At 36.7% G+C, this 15685-nt stretch overlaps 1 protein-coding gene across 2 annotated transcripts in view; it reads left to right on the top strand.

Annotated features, from left to right (window-relative positions):
- The window catches only part of ZC3H13 (zinc finger CCCH-type containing 13), a 45054-nt gene that overhangs the window by 13718 nt on the left and 15651 nt on the right, over window positions 1–15685 (top strand). For both annotated transcript variants that reach the window (XM_039716581.1, XM_039716580.1), the window contains exons 4-11: window positions 4309–4417; window positions 6089–6228; window positions 7141–7301; window positions 8659–8856; window positions 10241–10414; window positions 12062–12372; window positions 13389–13853; window positions 14829–15011. In XM_039716581.1, the coding sequence (XP_039572515.1) occupies window positions 4309–4417; window positions 6089–6228; window positions 7141–7301; window positions 8659–8856; window positions 10241–10414; window positions 12062–12372; window positions 13389–13853; window positions 14829–15011 (1741 nt within the window). The remainder of the gene's footprint in view (window positions 1–4308; window positions 4418–6088; window positions 6229–7140; window positions 7302–8658; window positions 8857–10240; window positions 10415–12061; window positions 12373–13388; window positions 13854–14828; window positions 15012–15685) is intronic.

The raw sequence follows: 15685 nt of genomic DNA, 5'->3' as shown, positions 1-15685 counted from the left end.
ATTCATTTAAAGAACTATAAAGAATGTAGAAAAAAGTTGGACATCCCAAATGTCAAACTTTGCAGAAAATTTGAAAAGAGTACTTGGGATTACTGAAGTCTGAGGAATGCTGTGTGGGTTGGGAAAGATAGTTTTTGGTAGTACAATGGCAGATGAAACTTGGTGTTGGCAAGTGCAAGGTAATGCACAATGAAGAAAATATTTAAAAAAAATGAATGAGTTATTGAAAAGCAACTGAAACCACACAGTAGAAAAATAAGTTATTGTGGACAGCTCAATGAAACCATGTGTTCCAAGTGAAGTCACAGTTTTAGAAGCAAACATTCAGGTATATAAACATGGAATAGAAAATGATTGATAATATGCTGTAGAAATTCATGGTCCAGTTTTATTTGAAATGCTCTTTGGTTGTCATCACCTGTATGCAAGAAAATACAGTCAAAGGTCTTTTTGAAGTGGGCAAAGAGGTGAGAAATAAACTGGAGAGAAGAGAGGACATGGGACGAATGCATATAATGTATGTTTGAGAGAATGTGAGTTAGATGCGTCATATTCATACTTTATCCCAGTAGAAAGAGTGGTAAATTTGAAAATAACAAGGGTTGAAATGCTGTTTATGTTATATATAACAATTCTGCCTGGTTGCCAGAAGATAGACACACAAAGCTGAATAGGTTCCACAAGAAGCTAAGAGAGTATAACTAGTATAAAATCTTTTCAGAAGAGATTTTTATTCTTTGGAGACATAACTAGTACAATCTGTTTCAGGAAGAAACTTCCTATATTGGCAGTTTATAGACTCTCCCTTTTTATTTCTTCATGCTTTGTACTGTTATTTGCAGTGACACTATGCTGTGTTATGTGGACACCTACATTAAACTTAGTTGTTTTTGTGTTTCTTGGATTTGTGTTTGGAGTTGCTTCAGCACTGTATGTTAATGTATGAATCATTATACAAATAACTAGATGAGGTTCCTGCTGTTACTGTATTCAGTTGGAAGACTTTATTTTAAATTTTTCACCGTATTATAAGACAGTTACATGGGTGTGTATGAAGTCTTACCTAAGGTGTTAACGTGGAAGGTGTGTGTGATTTGGGAGAAACAGTGGGAGGAGCTTAACATACATTTAGGAAGGTTTTTGTAAGGAATGTGTATCACTTGTTTCATATCTGTGGATTTTGTCACTGTAGCTTTTATTTCCACTGGAAATAGGACTCAGTGTTGTCATCCATCTCTGAAATGGGAACAAATACCTCTTAATGTCAGGGGAACTTCAGATTCATTTACTTAACGTGTTTCTGTAGCGTGGTAGTAGTTTACACTATAAAGATATTATACCTAGAGCAAAGTGGAACTGTGCTTGCCCAAAAAGTTGTAGCTGTAATATGCATAGTTTACTGTAGGTTTAAAGGAATCTGTGCTTTGGAATAAGTTTGTTTTGTTGCTGCATGTATATGTGCAACCTGATAAGGTTGAAACCGAGGTTTCTGCAATGCAAGAATTGTAGGTTGTATCAGTCGTCTGTTCTTTCCATTGGTGTTGGCAAAGTAACACTTCTTGGCTAGAAGCATGTTTTACAGATTGGATGAGTCCTTTTGTGCTTGGCTAGGCTTTTCTGGCAGTAGTGGGAAATTTATTCAAGTAGACATCAAGTCTTGTGCTGTAGAGTGCTGATCACATGGGACATCGAACTTCAACTTGAATAGACATGAAATTAAAATCTCACAGAAGTCAGCCATAATGTCATGAGTTTTCCCTTTCTTATGTGGCATCTCTCTTAAACATCAACATGAAACTGTAAACATCTACCCAACACCTGCTATGTTTAGCTGTGAGCATATAACTAAAAACAGCATAGACAAAGTCTACTAAATAATTTCCTCTTAAGACAAGCTATAATGTTTTTAAGTAAATAAATATATTATGTAAGTGTAATGCTTCTCATCTAGTAAATGGCATTTCTTCAGAGTCTGCAGAGAAGTTGTTAGCAAGAGTGAATATACAGCATCTTCAGGTACCAGTGACAGTCATGCTATTGGCCTTTAGGAACTTAATTTACTTTATTCTTGGCTTGTTAAGGGAGAGACAAAAAAGGTCTGTAAGGATATGAAGGAAATATTTCATTCCCATAGTATGAGAGAATCAAATGTGTTATGAGTGTAACAAGTAAAATATAAGGAATGTGTTGAAGATTTTTCAGTAAGAAAAATTAGGTGTGTGTTCTAAACTGTCATAAATTAAATTCTTGATTAGCATGCCCCAGGAAAAATATACTCAGTTTCTAAACTGATATTAGTTTTTCAAGGTGCAATGTTGTCAAAATCTTGTTTCTTGACAACTAAACTACATCCGTGTAAAATACCATGCTTTCCCTATATTCAGTATTTCAGTTGGATAGCTGTTTTTGTTCTCAGTTCTTCTGTAGAAATATGATTGTGCCACTACCAAATCTTTCCACTGAAAGGAGAAGAAACAGGCTTTTGCAAGCTGCTTGTATTGGCTTGTAAGTCTGAGGAGGTAGGCATGATACATACAGGTTGTGTAGTTTTTTTAACATGGGTTATTAAATTGGACTTGAAGCATTGACTTGCTGCGCATTCTTTCATGACAAGGTATTTGATGAATTGTCTTTGGGAGATTTTTTTAAATCGGCATAGAGAGATTGTCCTAGTGTTCATATTTCAGTTTGCCAGTAAGAGGTAGTGTTGAATTAATAGAAGCTAGTATTCATATTGAAGAAATTGTGGTTTTGTTTATGTTATAGGACTTAGTTGATGTATATAGAAGAAGTATACAGCTCAGTAGAACAGCTGTGGGCTTCATGGAGGGTGGGCTAGAAAAATAAGAACAGTCTTATGAAAGAAAAGAATGGTTGCAGAGAAGGCTTGTTATACTTCCAGATTTTTAGATGTCATCAGAGTAATTTTCTTTTAAAGTAATTTGCTTTGGGGCATAGTAGAATTCTGGCCCTTAGACTGAATGTCTGTAGTACATGGTGGGACAGTGGCTTAGTGGATGTAGACTTGTCTGCAGTTGATGTCAGCAACCAACATGACTCAGTAAGTTATGACCTTCTGCATAATTTTAGAGATTTACATCATTAAATTAGAGACATGTTTTTAACATTGTTACTGAATAAAAAGGAATAGTTGCATTTTACTCATTTTTGAGTGACTGTCTGCAATTTTGTTTTGTTTCCTTAATGTGTTTCTAAGGTGATGCTAAGGATTTAAATTAAATCATGATCTAAGTCCCAATAAGGACTAGCTAGTGAAATTCTCAGGCATCTCCTTTTCTTGGTGTTTCTCCCACATACCAGCATGAAAGAATCCCCAGAAAAACAAAAGAGGGCACTATGTGGCCTGAGAACAACAGGGCTATGGGACAGATTTTGCTGTTCTGGTTTCCTGTTTAAGAAATTAGCCTGAGATACTTATAAGCTTGAATTTTCTTCTTTTGCTAGTAGTGAAGAAACTTTGTCCTGTATTCCACTTGAGCCCAGGTACATCACACAGAGAATGTTGCTTCAGCAGATGCAGAGGTGCAACTATGTAGCTCTGTATTGGAATTTAGCAGGGGCATAAGAGCAGCACAACATCAGATGATTTGAAATGATATTTTTTCTTGTATGGGTAGTCTCTGGCTTTCTTAGGTGTTCCCAGGACATGGGAAATGGGTGCTACTGCATTAGACAGACTTCTCTTGGAGACAGTGAAAGTCAAACACAAACCTGTCAATGGAACTTGATTTGATTGTGTTGCTTTAGAATTTTTCCCTTCTGCCCGCCAAGGGTCTCTAGGTTTATTTATTATCTCCTCCCCTTCCACATTCTTTATCCTCTGAAGAGTTAAATGGTTCCACTTCTGAGGCTCATCTGCCTTGCATATAAATATTCTTATTTACAGCTGAGAATTCTTACTCAAGCTGTTAAAATTGTACTCTATAAATGTTCATTAAACTTCTGGTCTTTAGAACTTAATCTCTTCTTTCGGTGCCTATTTTAAACTTTATTCTCTGATATGTGCTTGACTCTTGCCCTGCCTTTAAGCCGTCTTATTTTATGAATCCTTTCTTCTCTTTTCCTCATCTGCTATTTGCATTCTGATTATATGAAATTGCATTAGAACATGTAGCCTGTGGAGTTTCTGCTTGTTTAGGAAGGTATTTGTTCAACAAGCTAAAGGGGAAAATGCTTTTTGTACTATGAAAAAACCCCAGCCAAAGTACCATGTAAAATACACCTGCTTCTTCAGGCTTCTTTTAAAATAAAGTTGTTTACTCTAATGTGGCATTTTTCCCTTTATAGAAAGAGTCCTCACGAGGAAGACATAGAGAAAAGGAGGATATCAAAATTACAAAGGAACGAACACCAGAAAGCGAAGAGGAAAATGGGGATTGGGAAACAAATAGAGAAGGTATGTATTGAAGTGACAGTCCCCTGATGCCTCAAAGAGCTGTGAGATTTCTGAGCTGTGTATCAAGTGGAATGCCTCAAGATTTGGTTTCTAAGCAGAATACTTTCATGCAGTAGTAGTTGTTGGGGTTTTTTTTTGAGGAGAACTAACAAGTTCTCCTGAGTTGGACTGCTACAGTGGTTAAACCAAGTAGCTTTAAAAACACAGGCTTTTTTTTTTTTTCACCCCTCTTGACTACTCAGGCAATGAAGAATTTTGGTATAGTGTACTCCGTAGTGAATCTTTCACATTAAAGTCACTAGATTAATCCAAATTGCATTTAAAGTAATTTTGGAACCTGTCAGTCTGAGAAGAAAGTGTAACTCTTTTGAATTCACAAGTCAGCCATTTTTATTGCATAATTTGTAATGGTGTAAACTGTCATTAACAAGGTCTCCATTAGAATAGCAACAGTTGAAGGTGGACATCGGTGAAATATTTATGTTCCAAAAATATTTGAAGAATGCTAAGTGTCTTCCATTTCCTTTGTAGTCACTTCTGTATGAGTTTTTGGGTGGGAGTTTTTGGGTTTGGAGGACTTAGAGTATTTAGTAAAAATTGCATTGTTGCTGTTGGCAGTTTTCTTCTCTCATAAGTTTCTCTTCTGTTAGAGTCCAGGTTGACCTGATAGTGATGTTACAGGAGCTTCTACTGACCTGTGGTGTTTCTGTAGTTTTCTGAGCATGTGTTTCAGAAGTAGTTACAATGTTTTGAGAAAAAAAAGACAATTCTGATCTCATCTGAGGGAATTCACATATAATGAATATATTTGCAATGAAGAAACTACCTTTTATGTAGTTCCTGTATGTAGGAAGGGAGTGAAAGCTAACAACTTTTTAATGGAGTCATCTTAGTCATCTTTTCTCTGACAGATATTTTCCCAAAATGCTTTCCGAATATTAGACTTAAATAGCCATAAACAAAATTAATGTAAACAGAGTGAATAAATTCAATTTTCGGTAAGATTCTAGTTGCCATGTTGGAAGCTTAAGATAGTAACTGTCCATAACTTAATGAAAAAGTGAGAGAAATAGCATTTTTTTCTACTATGAAAACCAAACAGTGATAATGTTGTAAAACCAGATGTAAACTCTTGAAGTGTATGTTCATCCAATGAAAGGGTTAATACATAACTCCTCTCTTATTTTAAAATCAATATTTACATGTAATTAATTAAGTATATAAATTGATTTGTAAGGCAGTCTATTAAATGAACCCCTCTAGTATCGTGCATTGCTATATGAATCTGTTTCATGTGAGTTCCCCACTTGAGTAGTGCTCTACATATTTTTACTCCTTGTGAAGACACACAGTTTTTTTTGTTATTTAAATATAAAGTGGTTTACTTTGTTTGCCTTGCTGCCTTGGATGAATGTCCATGAGAGAAGTTACAGTGTTCTTTTTAATGAAGTTTAAAAGTTGAACTTCAGGTTGTATGGAACTAACTGGAATTACTTCAGGTTTGCACACAGAACTGGAGAAGAAATTTGGCATTCATTCCTTGGTCCATTTATGCAGTGCTTAAAAGTCATGGAAATATTTATAGTTGCTGTCTAGTATGCTGAATGTTATTGTTGTATTTTTCATAAGAAATTGTCTACTAATCTATTTACTTTTTTTCTTCAAATAAAGACTCTGATAATGGAGATGTTAATTATGATTATGATCATGAGCTGTCTTTGGAAATGAAGCGCCAAAAGATTCAGAGAGAACTCATGAAATTGGAACAGGAAAACATGGAGAAACGAGAGGAAATAGTAATTAAAAAAGAGGTTTGTATCATGTAAATGTGAAATAAAAAAGGACAAGTCATCAGCCACTTCATAGGCTTCTAATTGTTTCTCAGAAGACTTAAAGTTTTTGGGCTGAAAATGCACAATTGTGTTACATGATAGTAAATAACTGGCACCTATATAATTAATATGTGACTTGAGTACTTGATGTGACTGTCTGATGAATCATCAGCACAATAGTAATTAAAAAAGAGGTTTGTATCATGTAAATGTGAAATAAAAAAGGACAAGTCATCAGCCACTTCATAGGCTTCTAATTGTTTCTCAGAAGACTTAAAGTTTTTGGGCTGAAAATGCACAATTGTATTACATGATAGTAAATAACTGGCACCTATATAATTAATATGTGACGAGTACTTGATGTGACTGTCTGATCAATCATCAGCAGAGTAACCAAGTTTTTTCCTTTGTGAAGTCAGCTATTAAATGAGTAGGATTTAATGCATTTTAGTGATACAAAACTAGTAAGATCTGTAACAGAGAAGATGGGTAAAAGAAAACACAAGACATTTCTCAATCTCATTTTCCAGCTTGCCTTGTAGTAAGAGAATAGAGTGACAGAGACAAAGCTGTAGGTGTTAGAAACTCTAAAATTTTGGGGAAGACTAAAAAAAAAATCCTCTAAGGATGTCTTTCTTTTTAAAACAAACCTGTGTGTTAGTTGTGAGAATAGTTATTTTAAACCTTAAGTTACAGTTTTTGTAATGTATTACAGAGTGCATCACCTTCTCTTCCTCCACGCTTTATCTCTTGTCTTCTTTTATGCTGGTCTTTGCAAACAATGTGATAAGGTTGAAATAGAGATGTACATGGTTCTCATACTCTCTCTCTTGCTGAATTACATGTTTGAGTGTCAGTATCTTACTGGTTAATTGTATTCTTTCCCTCAAGATTTCTCCAGAGGTGGTTAGATCTAAATTATCACCATCACCATCACCACAAAAGTCTAGCAAATCTCCAAAACGAAGATCCAGTCCCAAATCATCATCTTCAGCTAGTAAGAAAGACAAGAAAGCATCTACTGTCTCTTCACCACTTTTGGAGCAGCAGAGGTCAGTATGTAGATGCATCTTGCAAGAGAGTGAGAATAGAGGACCACATATTAATTACTGGAGTTTTCATAAAGAATGTTTTCCATTTTCCTTCCTTTCAGTGTCCTTGATTATATAAATTTAGGAGAAGATCTCTAAATTGTGCGTTGTGAATCATCTTATGCAGATAATTGCCATGTGGATGTAGTTTTCAATTGATTATTTTCATGGTTTACAAGCAGACCTTTTCTCTTTGAATTTCCCGAATCTTTGTGAGGTGATGAGAAAATAGAAACCATTGAAAAGTGGAAAACACTTCTGTTTGAAATGCTGCAGCCTGTGAAGCAACATCTCTAAATTGAAGAGTTTAAAATTTGACCAACTGCACATTCTGTTGGTATTGCATATTACTGTTCAAGATACAATGTGTGACTTTCAAGGCAGGGAATTTAATCAGAATTCAGAGGATAAGAAGTGAGTGATGGTGGGGGCAGGGAAGAATTAAGGATAAAATATGTAAAAATCACAGGATTTTAACCGAGTGCTGTGCCACCAAAGTCAATCTCCAAACCTGCTTCTAAAGTTCTTGCTGGCATTTGACATTGTTTCAAAATTGTTGACATTGCTCAAAATGAGACATTTTGAATTGTTGTTTGCAGCTTTTAGATAGGAAAGAAATTACTGCAGCAGTGTAACCAGACACATCTGTGTTTGGTAAAATCCCCTATTTAACCTATTTGTTAAAATCCTCTTTAAAATAGGGACAGAACGACATTGTTTCTGCTGCAGGAATGATATAGCATGTGCTGGTATACTACTGACATATGCAGTGATACCTAGTTGATAGGATTTATTTTAGTGGTAAATTATGCAGAAAATACATAATGTTTCATATTGTGAGATGCATACTCAAGAATGTTTAGATGCTTCATCCTGTCAGGTAGTTAACATTAAATTGAAAACATGAGTAGTAAAAGTAATTTTGTGTATGTGGTTGGGTATTGCATTGCAGAAATGGGAGTATAAACAGACAAGGTATTGTATGGTTTTTGTCTTCTGATGTACACAGTTCATGTCAGGGCATTTTATCTTTGAAAACTGGTTCTGTCTGAACAAGAGCAATTCCTAATTTTGTTCACTTCCCTCAGAAAAAAAGTCTATAAATTGAGGAGCTCCATATAAATTTTTACCAACTCTATTCACCTTTCTGTCAAGTTCTGCTATTGAATGGTGCTTGCTAAGGGAGTTGGTAAATCCCATCCTAAAAGCTTCAAGGCCTTTTATGTTACGACTTCCTGTCCATGTCTGAGAAATTATTGTTCAAAATAGTCGTCAACTCTTCATTTTTATATCCCCCACCCTGTTAATTTCTCTCTAGGAGCTCTAAAAGTACCCAGAGTAAAAAGAAAGGTCCTCGTACCCCTAGCCCTCCTCCTCCAGTACAAGAGGAAACTCCCCTGGGGAAAAAACACAAAGAAAAACATAAAGCAAAAGAACGTTCAGAAGAAAAGGCAAGGGACGTGAAAGAGAGAGGGCGTGACTTTGAAAGGCACAAGGAGAAAAAGGAGAAGCAGAGGTAAGTTATCTTGCATTATTAGTTTTTAACTCTAGCCTTGCTTTTAAAATTATATTTTATAGAACACTGAATAATAAGGGTGGTATTACCTACTTTGCCAACAACCTTTCCAGTACTCAGTGAAGTATTTTCAGTATGTTATGTAGGTGGGTTGATAGACTATAACTAACAGATTGGTAGGTTTTAATTGCATAACTTAGTGAGTTTGTAAAATGCCTCTTTGAAAGCTTCATTACTTCTCAAGAATTTGGATCTTCACCAATGGTGCAGGTTGTTTGCCAAAATCTTTATTGAAGTCATTCACTGGTCTGATTGCATGCTTTTCTGAAGTCTTAGAGGACTAATATCTTTACAAGTTGTCAGTGTGCATTTAAACTCTCCCTAATCTTCAGTAGGTTAAAGTATTTTTGAGGTTGTAAAAGACTAGTGACATTTTAGAATTGCTTCACTTTTGCATATATACATATTTATATATAAAAAATGGTGGACTACTGTGACTATTCTGTTATTTCCACTTTTATTCTATTACATCCACTTAAGCTGAAAGATACGTGATCTGCATTTTTATATCCTGAATTTTCTTGATGAAAGTAGGGTACATGTTGTTAAGTCATACTTTGTAACTGGCATAGCAGACTAAGGATTGGAAGAGCAGTGAATCATGTATTTTTAATTGATTAAATAAATTCCAAATAAATTCCACAATTCTTACTTGAAAATATTTTATTTCCCTCATGATTGCACATTCCATTACTGGAAGGAAGTCGCAAGCAGAATAGAACATTCTAGGTAGCGCTGAAAGCATCATGACAGTACTTGTCTTATCACTGTACTATAACCAGGTATTGCTGTGGTGACTAGAGCCTTGTATTTCACTGTTGGATTTTTGTCTTTTTTTCCCCCTACATAATAAAAATGAAGTTGTAATGTCAAATCTCTGTGAGGTGCAGTCAGTGAAATAGGTGAAGGTTTTGATGGATTATTTTCATTCACTTGCTGCTGGGATTAGCCTTTAAAAATGTGTCTGAGCTTGAAGCTGCTTAAATAAAGTTCTGATATTACAGAATTTTTTTTAATAAGGTAGCAAAATATTTCTCCATTGGTAAGAATTCTGTTTTACTACAACATGAAATGTTAGGTAAAATTCCAGTCAGTTTTTTTTTGTTTTACCTTGTTCTAGTTTTTACAGTACAGTGCATATCTTGCATTCTTGTGTTTTGCTAGCTTAAGGTAATTTCATATGTGAAATCATAGGTGGAACAAATGATTGTATAACATAGCTCTTGATAATCACAGGCTCTGTCTTGGAGGTGTCTGTAGTTTCCTAGAAATGTGTTAATGCCATTGTAGCCCTGTTAAACAAGCTGCTGTTTATGTTTCCCAGGGATCCATCTGAAGGCTCCCGTAGACAGAAACGTTCTCCTAGTCCTGCAGATCACTCTGGCAGTAATTCTTCCCCTTCCAGGGAGTACTCACCACCTGCTGCAAGGCGAAAGCAAACCTCCCGAGCTCCAGCCAAGTCAACCACTCACAAACATAACTTCTCACCCTCTCGCAGGTGAGAGGTCAATTCTGTGGATTTCCTTTAATAGTCCCCTCTTGGTTTGACTACTTGTTTATGAGTCTGTTGTGAATGTTTGTGCCTCAAACACTTGAGCTCTGAGACTTTTTTTTTTGCTACTACATGGAAGGTATCTGTCATGTCAACAGCAGAAGTCATGACTTCTGTTGAAGTCATGGTGAAAGGTGTCTGTTTATCAGTTCCTCTCAAATGTTTTGCCTTCAGGTAGAACTTCAGAAGTCTGATATGAGATACAGTCAGCCTGTGAGCCTTTGGGAACTTTCTTCCTCCCTTACCTTCCCCTTTTTAAAAAGTAGAACATGGAAAAATATTTTACCTTTGAGATTGGAAACGGGCAGAGTTTCTCTGTGCTGGAATGGGTAAAGTGATACACACGTCCTGGTTCTGCACCCTTTTCTTGAGAAGCAGGCACAACTGGCTAAACAATGCTGTGCAAAGCTTCTTGCAGGAAGTTTTAGGGAAGCTACCATGTCTGTTAGTTCTTGAGGCTTTGAAAAAAAATGTTTTACCATCCATTAAAATGGAGTAGGCTCCTTCTTTTGGCCTTAAATAGTGTAAGCTCAGGTTTAGAATGGCAGTACTAAATACTTCTGTAGTCCCGTGTTTGTATAATGGAAAGCAAGGCATTTTTATTTTCTGCACCTCTGTTGAAGGGTGGGGGAAGCTCCATATGCTATACATGTTTCTGCATGCTGATAAAGCAAGTGAAATAAAACCCATCCATTCAGCAATCCAAAGAGTTGTAAGCAAACTGTTTGGCTTTTGTGGTGACTCTTCAGCTGGAACAACATTGGATTGTTTTATGGTAGATGTGAGATGAGAAAAGATACTTGCAAGTTACTTTGAAGTTGATAAGAGAAAAAATACGCCACTACTGAGCCTAAAGATTGAAGTGTATTTTTGTCCATGTCAGTCGTATTATGAGGAAATTTTTTACTGTTGTGTAAATTATCTAGTTGGTGACAGAATTTCAAAGATCAGAAATATTTTGTATACATTTTCTTATTCTATCAGATGTGAGTTTTCCATGTTTGTGGAAATACTCACGTTGGCTAACATTTTAAGTAGATAGATGTATGGTTTTTCTGGATTTAAGAACTGTTTAAAGATCAATCCTTAAAATAAAAGGTATTTAGAAGTTTATAAGGAGGAGACACTGTTGCTTCGTAAAAAAAAATCAATGCTGTTGTAAACAAAAAAATCTTACTTACACCTTGTAAAAATTATCTGTGTAATTTTATTATGAACTGCAAAAAACTATTTTGTATTGAAGAAAAATTTGGTTTTGTTTGGGAATGGAAAACAAGATAATGATTTTTTTTCCTGCCTCCTCCTTCCCTTCCCCTACAATCTGGTAGCTATGTAATAAAATTTTGATTGGGGAAATTTTTCCTGGGCATTAAATAAATAATAATAATAATTTTACGATAAGCGTATTTTGAAAACATATGCTTGGCACCCTGGTTGGAAGCCAAGTTTGATGTTTTATAGAAACAGCATGTATTTTCAGCAGTCAGAGGGTAGAGAATACAAAAATTAATTTAATTGCTTTTTTGTATGGCACGGCAAGAACCTTTCAAGTCAAATTATGACACATGTGCCTGTTTTAACTCTGCCTTGCAGGTCTGCTTCTCCATCAGGTCAGCATCATTCTCCCATATCCTCCAGACATCACTCCTCATCCTCGCAGTCAGGCTCCTCTGTTCAAAGACATTCTCCTTCCCCACACCGCAAAAGGACTCCTTCTCCATCCTATCAAAGGACAGCTTCCCCGCCTGCAAGGCGGTCATCTTCCCCCTATCCCCCACACTCTTCCTCTCCACCTCAGAGGAAACGAAGTCCTTCGAGACACCGATCCCCTGGAAGAGACAAGGGAAGACACGATCGTGATCGGACTTCGCAGTCTCATGACAGGCGCCACGAGAGGCGGGACGGTATGAATGAAAATAGCACTTCAGAATCATTTTTGTTTGTTTGCAAATTGCATTTTGAAACTTGATTTTCAAATTGTGGCATTGTGTGCATCCCATCCCAGTGACTAGGGGTTGAAGAAAATGCTGGCTGTGTTAACTCTGGCTGTGCTGGTGGTGCTGTTTGCAGGTACTGTGTAATAAAGTACTCCTGGCAGAACTGCTTATGTAGTTACTTCATGATTGTAAAGGTGGTTTTAGGTCTCTGTGTAGGTGTTCCTTGTGTAATGCAATAGTGGTGTTAGTAGGAAAGTGATTTTCACGGCAGGCTACATTTTAGTAACTATTACTCTTTTCTGTGAGGTGCCCAAATCCAGTTCCCACTGATTGCTTTCTGTTGTCTTTGTAATTGACATTAAGTGAGGTGTGTGCAAAGAAACAGTCATTTCCTCTGTTTGGATAATATGGGATGAGCAAACATGCTGTTTGCCTCCAGAGACAGAGTACAAAGAGTGTATGTCAACTCTATTTTAGACTAGCTGTAAACTTACCTTCCTATTGCAGTGATATTATAAAAATGTTGTAGAAAAAACCCAAAACAAAACAAACCCCCAAACTCAAACCAACAGATTTCAGCAGGGCACTGGGGCCTTACAAGTGGTCTAAATATAGTACAGATGTTTTGGAAGTGTCTTCTGCATGTGTCTAGAAAATAAGAGGAATCTATGATCGGAAGAGTGATGACCCTACCTTAAAATTTTTTGAAGTGCGCATGCTCTTTAGTATGTTTGACATTTATTTTTATTATTCTTACTGCGTTTTGAATGGGTAAATATCTGTAGAGATTCATATTTGGAATAAGATGATTAAAACTTACTAAATGTACAGATGGATAACCCAGCATGATCTTGTCCTATTTATGTATTGATTTTGATTCAGTGCCTGTATTTTGAGTATGTTGTTTTAGTGTTATTTGTGTGCTAAATATTTGCTTGCTCAGATTAAGCCAGGTATTTAACATTCTTTTGAACGTTTTACAGAAACAAGAGGGAAAAGAGAAAAAGAAAGAGAAACAAGAGATGATCGTGACTATGACCAAGAGCAGAGTACCTCCAGGGACCACAGGGATGACAGAGAGTCTCGTGATGGGAGAGATCGGAGGGACACAAGAGACACCAGAGATCGGCGGGAGCCGCGGGAGTCCAGAGATACTCGAGACTCCAGAGACACGCGGGATTATAGCAGGGACACCAAAGACAGTCGTGACCAGAGAGACTCGCGCTCCACGCGAGACTCCCATGACTACAGAGACAGAGAGAGCCGTGATACCCATAAAAAGGACGACCAGTATCAGGACGACTTGCGCAGCTATGGAAGATCCCATGGCAGAGAGGAGAGCTCTCGCACTGAAACAAGAAATGACTCCAGAAGTGACTCCAGAAATGAGAGCAGAAGTGATAGAATTGGCAGAAGTCGAGGCCGAGGTCCTGAATTATCTGACAAAGGTATTGAGTAATTTAAAAAATCCGTGTGTCCCTATCATTGAAGATTCAGCATTTGCATTCATACTGCCTTGTTTGATATTCGATATGGAAGTACTGCCAAATAGTTCATGCTTTTAAAGCTGTGTTCAATTCTGTTGTCATTAAATTAAAACTGCTGTTGAAATTTATAGCACTTCTGTCTTCTCCATTCATTAAATTGGCATAACATTGGTATTCTGCCATCCCATTTTAAAACAAAGCCTAACCCTACATCACTCTAATGTTTCTGCAACCCTAGGTTTTCTCAATGGCTACAAGCACTAGAGGCTGATGTGTAGTGGAAAATTCATAGGGGATAATGCATCTCAGAGCACTGGGCAGCAGGTTTCTTATGCTCTTTCAAAAACAACTGTATGTCTTAGGTGCCTGGAAACCATTTCTCACACACACACCTCTCCCTGCCTCACCACCGTGCCCCATCTGATTTCCAAAAAGTGTGCCTTTATTCTTTAAAATGGTTTCTGAAGTCTGATGCATTAATACTAATAATTATAAAAACCAACAACTTTTGATAATCTAGAATTTTTTTTGCTTTTTCAGGCTTGTAACATTTTCATTAGGGAAATTATGTACAGTTTTTACAGGGAGAATGATCTCTGCTTTCTCTGCCTGTTCTTGCTGCACTGTTAGCTTACAGTCTATTCAGAACAATTGTGAACTGGCTTTTAGACTGATACTTCTAGTCAGGAGACTTTGTACTATGACCGGGGCATGAGGATTTAGAAAGTCTTGATTTCGTAGTGTGCAAATAATAACTTTAAACAGTTAAAACATAAGAAAATTGAGTTGTTGGTTAAGTAGAGTTTGATGTTACAATCTTCAGCCCATGAACAGCTAATTCAAATTTATTAGATGTTAATACATCAGTTGGTATAAGATACCAGTGGGTTTCCTTAGGTGTGGAACTCATGTTTCGTGTTGCTCCATCTACATTAGGAAGTCGGGGGACTAGAGGATCCCAGGCTGATGGTCACAGCAGTAGTGGAAACTACCACGACAGCTGGGAATCGAGGAGTAGCTACGCTGACCGGGATCGCTATGACAGTCGGGATCAAGCAAGGGATTCCTCCTTTGAAAGAAGACACAGTGAACGGGATAGGCGTGACAACAGAGAAAGAGGTATTTTAATGTCTGGTTTTACTCATACATCTGTAATCAAACATGCATGTATGAATGTGTGTGTTTCCCTCCTTTTTTTACCTTGTTCTGCTCCCACACCAATTCATAAAGAGCTCATCTGACACCACAACCACACACTGACACTACTCCTGTCCTTGATATAACTTCTGTTGAAAGATCATTCATTGGTATTGTATGCACGGCTTTTCTCCAGCCCTGTGCCTAGGTTTTGACTCTATTCATCCAAGTATTACTTAAACAAACTGAACTTCAAGGGATTTCATTGTACAACTTCATTGTCAAATATTTTTGCCTACTCCACCACTTCATAGTTCATAAGCGTGTTAAGCTTAGAGTCATGATGGCATTTTGTTACGGATTCTGTTTGCCTGTATAGAAACATTATGCTTTTTTTCTGTAAATTGCTTGAGTGTGTTTTGGGGAAGGCCTAAACTAGACTGACAATTATGGACTACTTGCTACTAAAGTAAGTGACAGTTTAAATTTATGCTTAATTCAAATATTGTCTGGGGGGTTCAATAGTGATGAGTGCTTTGCTGTTGTCAATAATTATTAACTAAGCATTGATACAGATACCAATGATCATGAAAAGAGCATGCAAGACTTATTTTGACATAGTGTGCAAGATGTCAGACTTCTGTACCAGAAAGTGC

Source organism: Passer montanus, unplaced genomic scaffold (assembly GCF_014805655.1).
Source record: "Passer montanus isolate IOZ18808 unplaced genomic scaffold, ASM1480565v1 scaffold36, whole genome shotgun sequence".
Classification (NCBI taxonomy): Eukaryota; Metazoa; Chordata; class Aves; order Passeriformes; family Passeridae; genus Passer; species Passer montanus.
Note: the sequence above shows the minus strand (reverse complement) of the source record. Positions and strands in the feature narration are given on the sequence as shown.